At 35.7% G+C, this 14,283-nt stretch overlaps 1 protein-coding gene across 5 annotated transcripts in view; it reads right to left on the bottom strand.

The window, feature by feature from the left end:
- Positions 1-14,283, bottom strand: part of ARL13B (ADP ribosylation factor like GTPase 13B) — a 47,017-nt gene that overhangs the window by 3,512 nt on the left and 29,222 nt on the right. For 3 of the 5 annotated variants that reach the window (XM_052665831.1, XM_052665822.1, XM_052665802.1), the window contains 6 exons: positions 11,619-11,724; positions 8,431-8,633; positions 6,663-6,759; positions 5,613-5,841; positions 4,771-4,887; positions 4,259-4,327 (listed from right to left, as the gene is read on the bottom strand). In XM_052665831.1, the coding sequence (XP_052521791.1) occupies positions 4,259-4,327; positions 4,771-4,887; positions 5,613-5,841; positions 6,663-6,759; positions 8,431-8,633; positions 11,619-11,724 (821 nt within the window). The remainder of the gene's footprint in view (positions 1-4,258; positions 4,328-4,770; positions 4,888-5,612; positions 5,842-6,662; positions 6,760-8,430; positions 8,634-11,618; positions 11,725-14,283) is intronic. The other 2 variants (XM_052665841.1, XM_052665811.1) reach the window with 1 other exon arrangement.

Genomic DNA, 14,283 nt, shown 5'->3' with positions numbered 1-14,283 from the left:
TGATTGCAGGGTAGATGAAATCCTGTACAATGGATGTTTTATTACTGTCAGCTCTTTGAGGTCTGGCAGACAACTTAAGGACTGGCAGACAATTTTAGCTCCTATTATACGTAAGACAGGTTCATCATTCCTGCAAATGCATTCTCTAGTGGCAATAAACAGATACTATCAAGTGTTGTGCTAGAATCATTACCATGACAGGAAAAATTGCAGTCCTTAGAGGAAGTAACTAATTAAAGACTGAAATAGTTTACTATACTGCTTGTTAACTTTGCCTTAAACATCCAGCACAACGTTCTCTGCTAAGAATGACACAAAATGACACAATCTATGTCCTACATAGCCCAATAACGAACACACTTTTCAGTTTGCACATTAAATTATTAAGATGGATTTACATCTCTGATAACACCTCGCATTAAAAACAGACCTTTGCATTGTTGTTTTCACCTCATACTACACTAGTTTTGTGTATTTCTGCAGCAATACCAGTACTAGAACTGTGTTCAGTTTTGGGCACCTCAGTACAGAAAGGACATTGAGGTGCTGGAGCAGGTCAAAAGAAGGCAACAAGGCTTGTGAAGGGCTTGGAGAATGTGCCCTATGAGGAGAGACTGAAGGAACTGGGGCTGTTTAGTCTGGGGAAGAGGAGGCTGAGGGGAGACCTTATTGCTCTCTTCCAATATCTGAAAGGTGCTTATAGTGAGACTGGGATTGGTCTCTTCTCACTGGTGAGAGGTGACAGGACGAGGGGAAACGGCCTCAAGCTGCAGCAGGGTAAGTTTAGGTTGGGTATCAGGAAAAACCCTTTCTTTACAGAAAGTGTTGTTAAGCACTGGAATAGGCTCCCCAGGAGGTGATTGAGTCACCATCCCTGGATGTATTTAAAAACTGTTTGGATGTGGTGCTCAGGGACGTGATTTAGCAGAGGGTTATTAGTTAGGGTGGTATGGTTAGGTTGTGGTTGGATTTGATGATCTTTAAGGTCTTTTCCAACCTGAGCGATTCTATGATTCTACATCTCTGCCTCACTTAAAAAAAAAACAGTAATAATACAGAAGCAAAGAAATAACTGCTATCCTGAAGTCATAAACCTTACACTAAATTATACACGAATTCTGGGAAACATCTATTCCTGTGTCTTTTCATTGACTAGCAGAAACAAACAATGTAAAAACTTGTTTTGAAGCATAAGAGGGCTGGTTTCTTGATGTATATTGAAAAGCTACCAAATGATTCAGTTATATACGCTCTTGGACATGGACTTTGAGTGTACTCCTGAAAAAAATCTTTGTGCAAAAACAAAGGTCACTGAACTTTTAAATGCAGTCTTTAACTTAAATACTTAAAATCTCAAAAGAAATAAAGCCTTATCAAAGTCTCAGCTGAAGGAAATTTAAAAAAAAAAAAAAAAAAAAAAAACCAACCAAAAAAAAAAACCTATAAGCCTTCATCACAAATTGCGTCTTCAAGACACTTGCCATCAATTATCATGAAATCAAGCTAGGAGCCTTGGCTCAATCCCAGAACTACAACATCATCAACAGATATGGAGCACAGTGGGAAGAGTTCTGTGATCAATATATCACAATGGACAGTTCTGGGCTCTTCAGCAGGGACAAGGACGGCAGATGAGGCAGGAGATGGCTGTGTGTGAGGGATGGGATGGACTGGGTAAGGATGAAGGGTGAAGCAAATAAAGCAACTATCAGTGTGGAATTCTGCTACAGGCCTCCCAGCCAGGATGATGATGTTGAGGAATTGTTCTTCAAGGAACTAAGAGATACCTCTAGATCATCCACCCTCGTCCTAAAGGGTGACTTCAACTTGCCAGATGTTCACTGGGAATACCACACAGCTGATAGAAACAGGTACAGGAGATTCCTAAAATATCTTGATAACTTCATGATACTGGTTCTAAGGGAGCCAATTCGGCAAAGTCCTCTCCTAGTTTTGTTGCTTGCAAACAGAGAGGGTCCCATGGGTGAAGTGGCAAATGATGGCCATCTTGGCCATAGCAACCATGAAGTAGTTGAATCTAAAATCTTTTATGATAGGAGGAAAATTGACATCAAACCTTCAATCCTGGATATGGGGAGAGCAGGGTACAGGCTGCTCAGTGAACTACTTGGCAAGGTCCCCTAGTAAACTATTTGAAGGCCTTGGTGTCCATCAGTGCTGGACATTTTTTAAGCATCACTTCTTAAGAGCACAGGAATAAGCAATTACAATATGTTGGAAGTCATGCAGGCAGGAAAGAAGGCTGGCTTGTCTAAGCAAGGAGATTCTTATAGAGCATAGGTGGAAAAAGAAGGTATATTGCCACTGGAAGTGAGGCTGGAAAAATTGTTGTTATCCATTCTAGAGAGAAAATTGTGTGGCCAATGTACTGTGAGGAACAACAAAGAGGGCTTTAAAAAATATTTTAACAGCAAAAGAAGGACCAAAGATAACATTGGTTCACTATGTGATGGGGATGGTCACTTCATAAACAGTGACAAAGATAAAGCAGATATGTTTTATGCCTTCTACACCCTGTCATCAACAGTAGTGATGAGCACTAGGAACTCTGCTCCCCTGAGCCGAAGAAAGCAGTTGCTGAAAAAGTAACAGTATTTATAGGTGTGAAGTCCACTATTAAAATGGCCTTTAGCATGAAATTCTTATTCAGAGTAAAATGGCAATGTTCAAAAAAGATGAAGAAAGAGAGAATCTAATGACATAGGCTTTTTTTTGTTTTTCTTTAGCATCCAATTAAAGAGAAAGGGAAGATTTTTTCAGTGTTCATTAAAAGAGTATCCATTCAGAGTCCATACTGACTCATACATAGCAGGTTATTGAAAATAACTTTTAGCTTTTACCATGTTGGAAATAATTTGTGTGACAAAAAAAAAAATAAATAAATAAAAAAGAAGCTGAAATAGCTCAAGAAATACATGTTACTGCTCTATGCTGTTTCTGTTATTAACAAAATTTCTGACAAAACAAATCTCTGGCAGAAGCCCAGGCAACGTTTTTAATCTGCAAAGTGCTGAGCGCTCTAAGTTTCCTCTGACCTCAGTGGTTACCTCTGGTCATTAGATTGTTCCCTTACCGATGTGTTTTCTATCTTTAGATCCCAAAATATTTTCATTACTATTTCTATTTTACAAATAAACTAAAGAAGCACAGGTCTCAGGTCACTGATCTTACACACCTGTGAGTAGAGAAACTAGCTTAATTTTTTTTAATTCCTTGTCCACCCATGCTTTTCCAACAGAATGTGACAGCTCCCTTAGGCATAGACTGAGTTAAAAAAAAAAAAATTAAAAAACCCCACAATTATCACCCCTTCCCTTTCTTTCCCTCCCTACCTCTCCATCTGGATTTTCTGTCTTGCCTTCTTTTCTCTACATTCCTTTAAAAAAAAAAAAAAAAAAAAAAGCAGAAAGATGGCTTTGTGATTAAAATGTTCTGAAATGCAGACTAAAGACTACATTTTATGTAAGTTCCTTTGGAAAATAAATGTGCAGTCTCAGAGATTTTAATTCCCCTTTAGGCAACTTTTGATTAATTGTGTGTTGGTTATCCTTTGGCAGAGAAGCTGCACATTTGTTGCTTCAGAAATTCGGCAGGTATGTCCACATGGTGCTGTACTACATGACCTTAACCATGACTTGAAACAATTAATTCAAGGATTAAATCTGATCTCTTTTCTCTATAAACTCCTGAATTAATGTTTTCTTTGATCAAGTGTGTCCATTGCTTTAGTATGCTTATCCTCCTCTCATACTACTCTTCATGTAGTAGTCTTCATGATTTTTGAAAAACTGAAAAATAAAAACCGTAAGAAAAATGAAGACTTTTTCATCTAAAACTGAGAATGTATGGTTTGCCCACTTATATCCTGAATGAAGTATGTGTTTGCACACTTAAAGTAACTATCCTAGTACTGTCTGTAATATGCATTTTAATAATATTTAGGTTCATTCTGTTTGAACAAATAACAACTAGCTTTTAACATCCCATACAATGTTAAATTTTGCAAGGGGATCTGAAAGAACTTACATCTTTGGTCAAAAAAAAAAAAGGGAAAAAAGATATGAGACTTGAAAAATCAAAAAGATGCTTTCAAGTAAATTACAGGGCTAGCTTTTGGTCACAGAAAACTGACATTGAAAATTAAAAAAAAAAAAAAGAAGAATGAAATGACTGTAGAAGCAAACAAACAGTGGAGAATGCTTTAAGAAAGGTCAAAACTCAAAATGTTTTAAATTACCAGTATGATGTGTTTCACCAAGAGGCTCGAGTTTTCGAAGTCTATTAAGTTTAGGAGTTCCCCATCCAACTAAAGAAAAACAAAAACTGTCAAAATACATCTCTACTTGATTCTGAGAAAATTTATGGACACCAGTCTCTTTTTGGAGAATTCAAAGCATTTAGGAATGGAAAAAAAAAAAAAAACGTATTATACATTTGATGAATTCCACTTAGATAATTTTAAAATAAAATGATCTACCCTTAAAAACACTGATATTTTGATTACCCACTGATACTAGTCTGACTCCTTTCCTGTGCATGTGAAAATAACAACTTCTCCCCCTGGTATGAATGAAATCAATACTGCTAAAACTTCAGATTGTGAAGTGGGAAACTACATCAGAGATTTCTTAAAGAAGTTTTGGCAGTATATCTCTGTGTGCATATCAGTTTCATCATTGACAGATAAATATTTTACAAGTTTTAAAACCACAGATTGAGACATCAGTTATTGCTTATTAGTACATTTACCTGGTGGAAGAGCTGGTGGTGGTGTAGGATTTGGGGGAACTGCATCATCTCCATTAACGGGTTCTACTCTGTGGCCTCTTTTTAATTTTGTTTTTTTATTTTTCTTCTTACTGTTATCTATACGGAACAGAAATAATTAAATGAATATATAATTACATACCACATGGTTATATTCAGAGAACATGTTAAATCATCTTTTAATATGATCACTGGGGTGAGACGCATGAGCATTTTCCGTCTAGATTTGCACAATACAACAAAAGTTTGTGAAATGTGCAATGTATACAGCACACTTTGTTACTGTAAGCATAAAATATATGCAAACTCTACATTTTAATAAACAAATTCATCTCAGCTTGGTAGCGATGGCAACTGGATCACATATTAGATTATGATAACAAAGGACTCAGTTTCAGCTGTAATCACAGAATCACCAAGTTTGGAAAAGACCTCCAAGATTATCCAGTTCAACCACCCACATGCCACCAATATTTCCCACTAAAACACGTCCCTCAGTACAACATTTAAACATTTCTTGAACACCTTCAGGGACTGTGACTCCACCACCTCCCTGGGCAGCCTGTTCCAGTGCCTGACCACTCTCTCAGAGAAGAAGGATTTCCTAACGTCCAACCTGAATTTCCCCTGGCACAACTTGAGGCCATTCCGCCTAGTAATATCAGTCAAACTAGCAAATACACACTTTTTAAAAGTAGATCTTTCAGTTCAATAACTGAATGGTGTGCTTTGAATAGATTCAATTAACACGTAGCATCTTGAAAAGTAATGCAGACATGGGGAAGAAATGTGTGAAAAATAACATTAGAAGGAAGCAGAGTTACCTGAGTCAAGGCTTTCTGAGGTTTGCTGCTCATTTTCTTCATGCTGCAAATGCTGTGCAGTAGTAGAATTGCATGTTTCTAGTCTGGTATCATTTGTTTTTTGACTGCCGTTAATTGATAATTGCTGAGCATCCACTTGTTCCTGTTCTGTTTGAGATGCTGAAACAACAGTCGCCTTTTCAGTCTCCAACCTTTGCCGCTTCTTTTCCTTCTCAATTTGTTTTTCATTCTAATAATAATAATAATAATAATGATAATATTTTAATTTGTTTTTATAACTTTTAATGCTGTAAACTAATGACACAAGGAAATTTTCCTGAAGTACTTTTTTTTTTGTTTGTTTTTTTTTATGTCTCAGATATAGCATACAAACTTTTCAGATAATAACTGAAGAAGGTAACATCTCCATTACGCTACCTGGAGTGGCACAAGAAGAAAAAAAAGACAAGGGACTTACAGCAAAAGAAATTATCTTCACATTTATATCTTGACATCCACTTACATATGAGTGACAGAGCGTTACAGCCTGTTTTCTTGCATTGTTTTTATTTTTTGGTTAGATGAGGAAGAAAAGACACTACTTATATATACGAGAACAATAGTCCTAAGCAAATTTTTTTCCAGTCTTAATTTTCAATAGAAAACAACAGGTTATGCTGAGAAATCTAAGAAGTTGAAGTAGGCAGGAAGATTCTATCTAAGTAACTACAACACTAAAACTCCTTACAAGAAATTGGCAGGCTTGGAATATTTTCCAGTCCTGAATGTCCAATAGTTTAATCAGGAAATATTTTCAATCAAGTTTTTACAGTGTGATTATTTTACTGTGTCTTCAATTTTTTCCCCCTTAAACCAATACTAGGGAATTTTCTTAACAAGAAAGCATTGATTTGTTGCACAGAAAACAAGACTGCCAAGATTAAAAAAAAAAAAAAAAGTGGTGTGTGTACTGACTTAGAGCAATTCTTTCAAAGAAACCACTTTTCTTATTACCTCTCAGACATTTGTTAGAAGGTCTAAAATGATCCAGATTTCCACATATTTCCATACCTCAGAGATTACTGCAGCTATAGGCTGGAAAGGGTTTTCAGAATTCCCAGGCTCAGGGTCCTCCTCATCATGTACACTTCTTCCTTCTTCTCTTTCCCTTTTTAGTTGATATTATTTTGTTGTTGTTATAGTGTGTTTTGTGGATAGAGGAGAAAGATGAACAAAGAATTATCAAGTAGCCAGGTCATAAATTTTACAAAATAGAGACCAGTTATTAGGTCATCTAACTCATCCTCCAGGATATGCCAGCTGATTTTTACAGTATCTTTCTCTATTTTGGAAAACACATTCTACAAAAATCATAGTAACAGGCTAACATCAGTAGAACATAAAGACACGTTATAGCACAGGTAAAAACACATTTTGTTACGTGCCAGAATGCTCAAGTTGCACTTCAGAAAGCCTGCAGTTTCTAAGGATCAGACAAGTGACAGAATACTTCTGTAACAAAGATTTTGATGGTTCAGCAGTATGACGACATATCAGCATTGTTAATCTTCCACAACTATTATTTCACTTCAATATTCAAGAAAATTGACATGCTGAGAAACCAGACTATCTAAAACATCTTCTGTATTTCACAGAATCGTAGAATCACAGAATGGCCTGGGTTGAAAAAGACCACAGTGATCATCTACTTTCAACCCCCCTGCTATCTGCAGGATTGCCAGCCACCAGACCAGCCTGCCCAGAGCCACATCAGGCTACACTCCGAGCCATTGCTCACCCAAATTAATCCAAAAAAAGTGGTTTGGGTTTCTTTAAGAGGAAAATCACAAGTCAGAAGTGACATTCTGAACAGGAAGTAAACGGTTAATATTGCCCAAAAATGAGCACCAAGTCAGTCGTGCATTTAGCACATTTTGTTTCTCATCGTTCTAGATTCTCTTAACATATGGAAAGGAGAACAGCTGACAAACTACTCAGTACATATAGTAACAGTTAAGGAAAATAATTTGCTTCAAGGAGAGTCAGAAAAGTTGAGAAAATCAAACCAAATAAGTAAGGGCACAAATCAAGAGACTTCACAGAAGCTTCACAGTTACTTCTCACAATAACTCAGACTTGCATGTCTCTACATTTTTTGGGCAGACAGAGAGAAAACGGGCACTTAGAGCATTTTATGATAATTCCCCAGTAAAATGGTTCACAACAGTCTCTAATCGGAACCCTGGTAGGCTGCTGACAACTGCAAAAGACCTTGGAAGAAAACTAATAAATGCTCACTCAGATCGTTTGAGTTGGAAGGGACCTTTGCAAGGACACCTACAGATAGATCAGGTTTGCCAGATCATGAGTCCCTACTTCCCTAAATCATGTTAAGTCCACTCCGTGCCTTGTGGGCTGGATATCCTAAAGTTTATTAGGCATAGCATCAAGTAAAGTTTAAGCTTGTATATTCACATATGGGTTACAAAGTGTCATTTAAGTTAGTAAGAGGTTATTTTAGGACATACCTGAAGATATATTAAGATTAAATGATTATATATACATATATTTATTGTTAGCATCCTGTGAAGTTCTATCAGCAAGACCAAATCTATTCCACAAATGGCTTTGCAATTCTCACTCCAGCATGAAAAAAGGGACTGAAACAGGCAAAAATTTGTAGGTCTTAAAGAAAAGGTTTGGCACTCAGGTCCTTACTTCTAATATGTAAGCCTTGACTTGAAGCCTTAAATCCATCACATAAGCTCTACGAACAAGAATTAATCAAATATCCTAGAGAGGGAGGGAAGGGAGGTAGGAGAAATAGCAGAAAACGAACCTTTCTTCTCGTATCCTTCTCACTCGCTCAGCTCGTTCTCGTTTCTTTTGTTCCTCATATGCCTTTTGTTCTGTAGTATCTCTTTGGATGCGCTCATTTAAGGCATCAAAATCTTTTGCTATGATATGCAGAAGCCAATATAAACCCTTTTTAATTGATTTATCAATTTTTTTCCCATAGCCCATGACAGCTGAGCAAGGTTCCTGTAAATATAAGAAGGAAAAAAAAGAAGGGGGGTGGGGAGATTATTTAATTATTTGCAGTTCAGATTACTTCACCAAATACATGGGCCCAGCCAAATCAATACTGTTGATCTTAAGCTTGCAAAACATTAAGAAGTATGAGAAATAAATCTGCATTTAGTTATTGTGTAAATGTAGATGTATTTTTTTGCTAAGATACAAATCACATCAGGTCTACCAAATTCCCGTATTTCCTGTCCCACTTTGGCAATACTACCTGCTGCACAGAAAAATGTTTGCATGTCGATATCCAAATAAACATACATATACACCAGTTATATACATATCTATTATTCATTTACACATCTATTTATATTCCTATTTCAACAGACAATCTATGCATCTTCATAGGAATATAAGCATTTTATCAAACTCAAATATGTATTTTCTATCTTGCTGGTGCATTATAATAGCCTAAATTATATTTATCTAGTAAAATGGAGGAAAAAAATAAGATCCAAAGAAATCAGTTTAGCTTCAGTTCGTGAAATAAATGTTCAAGTTATTCACAAGCATTTAGGAGATTGTATCATTGTATCTGAATTTGTCAGAAAAACTCAAACCTCTTCAATTTCTCAGATTCAGGAGAGGAGTGAAGTAAAACATCCATTTTGACTGAAATAAAACTTTTGTTATGATATTCTCATAAACAAAGAGACACAAGTAGGCAAATCTATTGGAAAAACAGGTGCAAATTTTGCTAAACTATTTTAGAATACTCGATACAACACTTGAGGTAAGAGTGGTTGACTATAAGGAAATAAGAGGAACAGAAAAATAATTTAAAAAATATTGATTATAAGTACATCTAGTAGGAACATGTTGAAAGGACAGTAGTGAGCTTCTCCTTGAAATGAAAAAGCATCCAGGAGTTATGATAATAGTCCTCAAAAGAGGAGAAAATTCCAAATAGGAAAAAAATAATTTTTTGTTTGTGTTTGTAATCAGGAAGACAACTATAACTGGCTCTAATTGGAACAAAAAAGATGTGGCTCAATTCTAAGGTTCAAATATGAGTGTTATTTACTACAGAACACCATAGCATTCTCTAGAAAAACGTGCAGACTCTCTAAGAAACTAAGCTAATAGACCGGTCTATTTTCATCTAGGCTTGCACAAAGGTTACTTCTGTAGTAGTTCAAGTATAAAATATAGAAATTTAGAGATACAGAAAGCATAGAAATATTAAAAAAAGATGATGGTCATTCTGACTGACACTGTATAACTGCTAGACAAATGACTCAAATTGCTTTAATATTTTTGCAGAGAAATATAAAAATCCAAAAGAAAATTGACTGAATATTAAAAGAAAGTTGTTTTTGATTCCTGCTTCATTTTATTTAAATCTGTTTTTGTTTCATAATCCTATATTTAAATTTATCCCATGAATGATCATACTGAAAGAGCTTGCGACCAGGTTTATCTTTAATGATCCTAGTAAAAGCCTTTCCTTGGGGGTTGAAAACAGATGATCATTATGGTCCTTTTCAACCCAGACCGTTCTACAATTCTATAATCCATACTTCACAAAGAAGTTTGCAAGATTCTCACAGCTGCAATGACTCAGAGTACACAGTCTAGTTTCAAGATAAAAACAGAGAATGGGAAAGTAAGTAAATCTAAAGTACTGGAAACATGCATTAGAATCTTTCAAGTTTTTTCTATTGCTAATGCTTTGTAAGAAAATAATATTACCATAGAAATCCCTCAAGAACAATACTGTGATCTTTTTATGTTTATGATTGCTGCTGTATACTCAGTGCAATGTCTGCTGAATGAAGAAAAGGCTTCAAAGGGTCAAGACACAATGAATCTAAGGGGGCTATGCTATAATACAGCTTCCTACAAAATAACATTATATCTGTGCTACTCAATGAATATTCAAACTCTTCCTACAGAATTAAAAATGCTTTTAACTCTAACACCCACATATCAGATGGAATGTATATTCAAAGTAATCTTCCAATATTGTTCAATAGTTTCTATATAATCTGTAATATTCTTAAAACATTTATGTGGCAATTACAAAAAGATCATACACTTAAAACTCACAAATACTTAAATTAGAAGATTTGTTGATTAAAAAATGACCATGACTACTACATCCAAAATGGAATTATTTTAGGACAGATATTAACTGGATCTTACTGTGTCTACTGGGCTGGGAATTAGAAGAAATACTTAATTTACTTTACTCTTACTGTTTCACAGATGATAACTCAGACTACATGAGGTTTTAGCTATGGACAGAAAGGAGACAAACATTACAACTGAACAGTGGTCCTCCCTGAATGTCAACATAAGCAAATTTCACTTTCTACTTCTTCAAGAGGGTGGAAACTAAACTTGCTATATACCCACATTACTAATTCATTATTTTTATATGGTTTCAAGCTGGAGTAGTAAGTGACAACCTTTGTAGCAATGTCTTCAACAAATTCAGAAGCCAAGTGTCAAGATGAACAGTAGATTGCTTGAAAAAAATAAAAAAATAAAAAATAAATACAGATGTACATACCGTATCTTTGCTGGGATTGCAGGCATCTTGTTTCATTTTTATGCTATATGGCATAATCCCCTATCTCCTTGCAAGCATTATGTAGGCTGCAGAGCTCAGTATGAGCATGACACCAATGCCCTGTAACTTGCAGTACCCACTGATTTTTAACCTCTTATATCTTGAATGAATTACACTCTAGCAGAATTTAAACAAGGAGAAGACGTATGGCAGAAATACCTTGTTTCTGTGAGGATTAACCTTGCTTCTCTGAGAAAAACTAAGATAATAGACAGAACTGGTATAAATTTCTTCAGGGTTTGCATAAACGTTATTCTTGTTGCTGGGATTGCAGGCTTCTCATTTCAATGTTATGCTAAATGGCATAATTCCCTACTCCTTACAAGCACGTATGCATAAGAAAATGAAGCATCTTAAAATATACTTACAATCTGACACAGACATTTGTGTTCATTGACAAGCTTTTCCAGCGATAAGGTCTCAATTACATCTGCTTCTGACAGAGCTCCTTCTCTGTCCTGCTTATTTGCCAGCCTAAAGAAAGGATCAAAAGAAAACACTCAGCATACAGAAATATGGAAAAAAATTAATCTTAAAAACTACATTCCAGACAAAAGTAGGAAAACGTAGGAGAAAGTAAAAAGGAAATGCATTACTTCAGCTTTAATTCTTAGTTCTTTCTACCATACACCATTTTCATCAGAGATACTGATATTAATGACTACGCATCCACAGACAAAGCAATCATATTTTACAGCTGAGAAGACAGCAACTGTACTGCTCACCTATGGCAACCCAGTATAACCTGCTGGGGTCTGTGGATCAAAGTTCAGAACTTTGCAACTTCCCAATCCACATGCACTTTCCACGTGCACATAATACTGCTTCACAATCACCTCAGGTCTGCCTGAGGTGGACAGAAAAAAAAATTGTGGAAAGCACAATTTTTCTCAGCTGCCAAACAGTTTATGTAGTATCTTGAACCTGTTCTTCATAAGTAAAACTCAGAATTTGCATGAATTGCTCTAAAAAACATAGTTTATTATTAAAGCAAGAGAAGAAAAAGGAAGGTATACAAAATGCATAACTTACAAAATAAGTATTCTGTAAAATGAAGTGCCTTTATTGTCTTATCTTTTATTCATTTCTACAAATGTCAGTGGGTACTATTTTTTCTGCATGGAAAAAGACACATCTTTGCTTCATCTGCATTTCCATGTCAGACTCCATTCTGTCACTCTGCCCCTCTGCTGCTATCTGCCACATGGCAACAAAATATAACAGAACACTGGTGGAAAGGTTCAACCTCTACTGCTATACCAACATCCACTCTGACATTATGAGTGAACATAATAAAACAGGAGGCATTACCTTTGGAGCAGCCCTCAGATCATTTTGGAATATAACATGCAATCAGATTTTGATTTCTACAAATACTGGTAATAGTACTTTCTACAGTTGTCATAATCCAGACAATTTAAGTGCAAAAGCTGTAAAAGGAATTTTTCATAGTACTAGGAAAACAGAAAACTGCACTTGCTTCTCTCTAGTAAAGCAATTCCCCTAAAATAACTTTTTTGTAATTTAGCAACTCTTCCATTGCCAAAGAATTCTGAATCAACTTTCTAGACAAAATCACAAACAATTTGGCCTCCATGAATGCAATGGCAGATTGGTTTAAAACCAGACTTCACGATCTTTCTTCTAAATCTGAAGTTGTCATCATCACTTTTAGGGAATGTTTGGCCAAAGCTTATAAGAATTTATCATACTCCTTACTGGGAGGAAACAATGGTAAAGAATTCACTCCATACTTAGAGAAACTTGTCAGCATATGAGGTCCACCCAGAAATTTACTTATTCTGATTTTTCCAGAATTGTAGTATAAGAGTCTCAGTTCTTAATTATCATAATCCTAAGAGATCCTTTAACCTCAAAGAGCCATAAAAAAGCTGTATTATATTTACAGTTCCAAAAAACATTCCTTGTCGATCCATTAATCTCAAGTGCTGTGATTCATTACCTGACCTTCCCTTTCAAGGAGTGTGCATGAAGGAGACCACGGAAAGACAGCTTCTTAAACATCCTGACAGCTCAATTCTCTTTTGATCTTCGTTAGTCTTAAAAACCACGTGCAGTCAAAAAAGTTTATACATTTACCATCAGCTTGGGGATAAAAACTCCTATATCCTACCTACGATCAAAACTTTGCTAACTTGCCTGCAGCGCTAGAAAGAGCACAGAGTTCCCCAGTATGTTAACACTTGATTTGATAATCCATTCCCACTTCTTGACAAAAATATTAATTCTACAGTGCCTTGTACTCTCTGTGGTTTAGTGCAGACAATACTTCACGCTTCCTTACGTCATATACAGAACCAATGACGTTTTCAACGTGTTTATGTAACTCTGGCACTGTTTCTTAACAAACAGCTACAACAAGTAACATTGTCCCAGTATTTGGTTATTAAATGTGCCTGAAACTAAACTAGAGAAAAACTGAAATAGAATTCAAGAAAGTTATAGGGAGAAATCAAAAGACTGGAAACAGTTATCTCTGCCTTCTTTTTCTTTTCCCCTCTATTTACCTTACCTTTGCCACAGTCTAAAAATCCTATTGCACTTTTCCTAGTCTCAAAAAGCATTCCTCAGCAGTGCTGTCAATCCCTATCTCGATCTGATTTAAGAAAATATTTCTGAGTACATACTTTGTTGCCACAGCCTTTTCAACCTCAAGATTAAATAACTATAGTATTTACTGTTTCTCTGGACTGTACATTCTACAAATCACAGATGACGCAGAATGTAATCTTTGTAAACTGCATACCTCAGTTTGACAGTAATGCCCTATAACATGCAGTATCTGCTGATTTTTCACCTTTACTACTTTGAATGGCATACAGTTTGCTTTTTTGGACAGTTACCTTCTGTTTCCAATACAGAAATCCTGTTATAATACCAATGTATTCAAACATTGGAATTGAAGTTCTGTACCTGGCTAAGTGAAATATCCAAATAGCAGTCTCCACCTCGTGCTCCCCAAGAATTCATTTAATACAGGTCATACATTTCCTGTTGTTCTACTCCCTGTCC

This window comes from Tympanuchus pallidicinctus, unplaced genomic scaffold (assembly GCF_026119805.1).
Source record: "Tympanuchus pallidicinctus isolate F22 unplaced genomic scaffold, pur_lepc_1.0 scaffold10, whole genome shotgun sequence".
NCBI classification, from domain to species: domain Eukaryota; kingdom Metazoa; phylum Chordata; class Aves; order Galliformes; family Phasianidae; genus Tympanuchus; species Tympanuchus pallidicinctus.
Note: the sequence above shows the minus strand (reverse complement) of the source record. Positions and strands in the feature narration are given on the sequence as shown.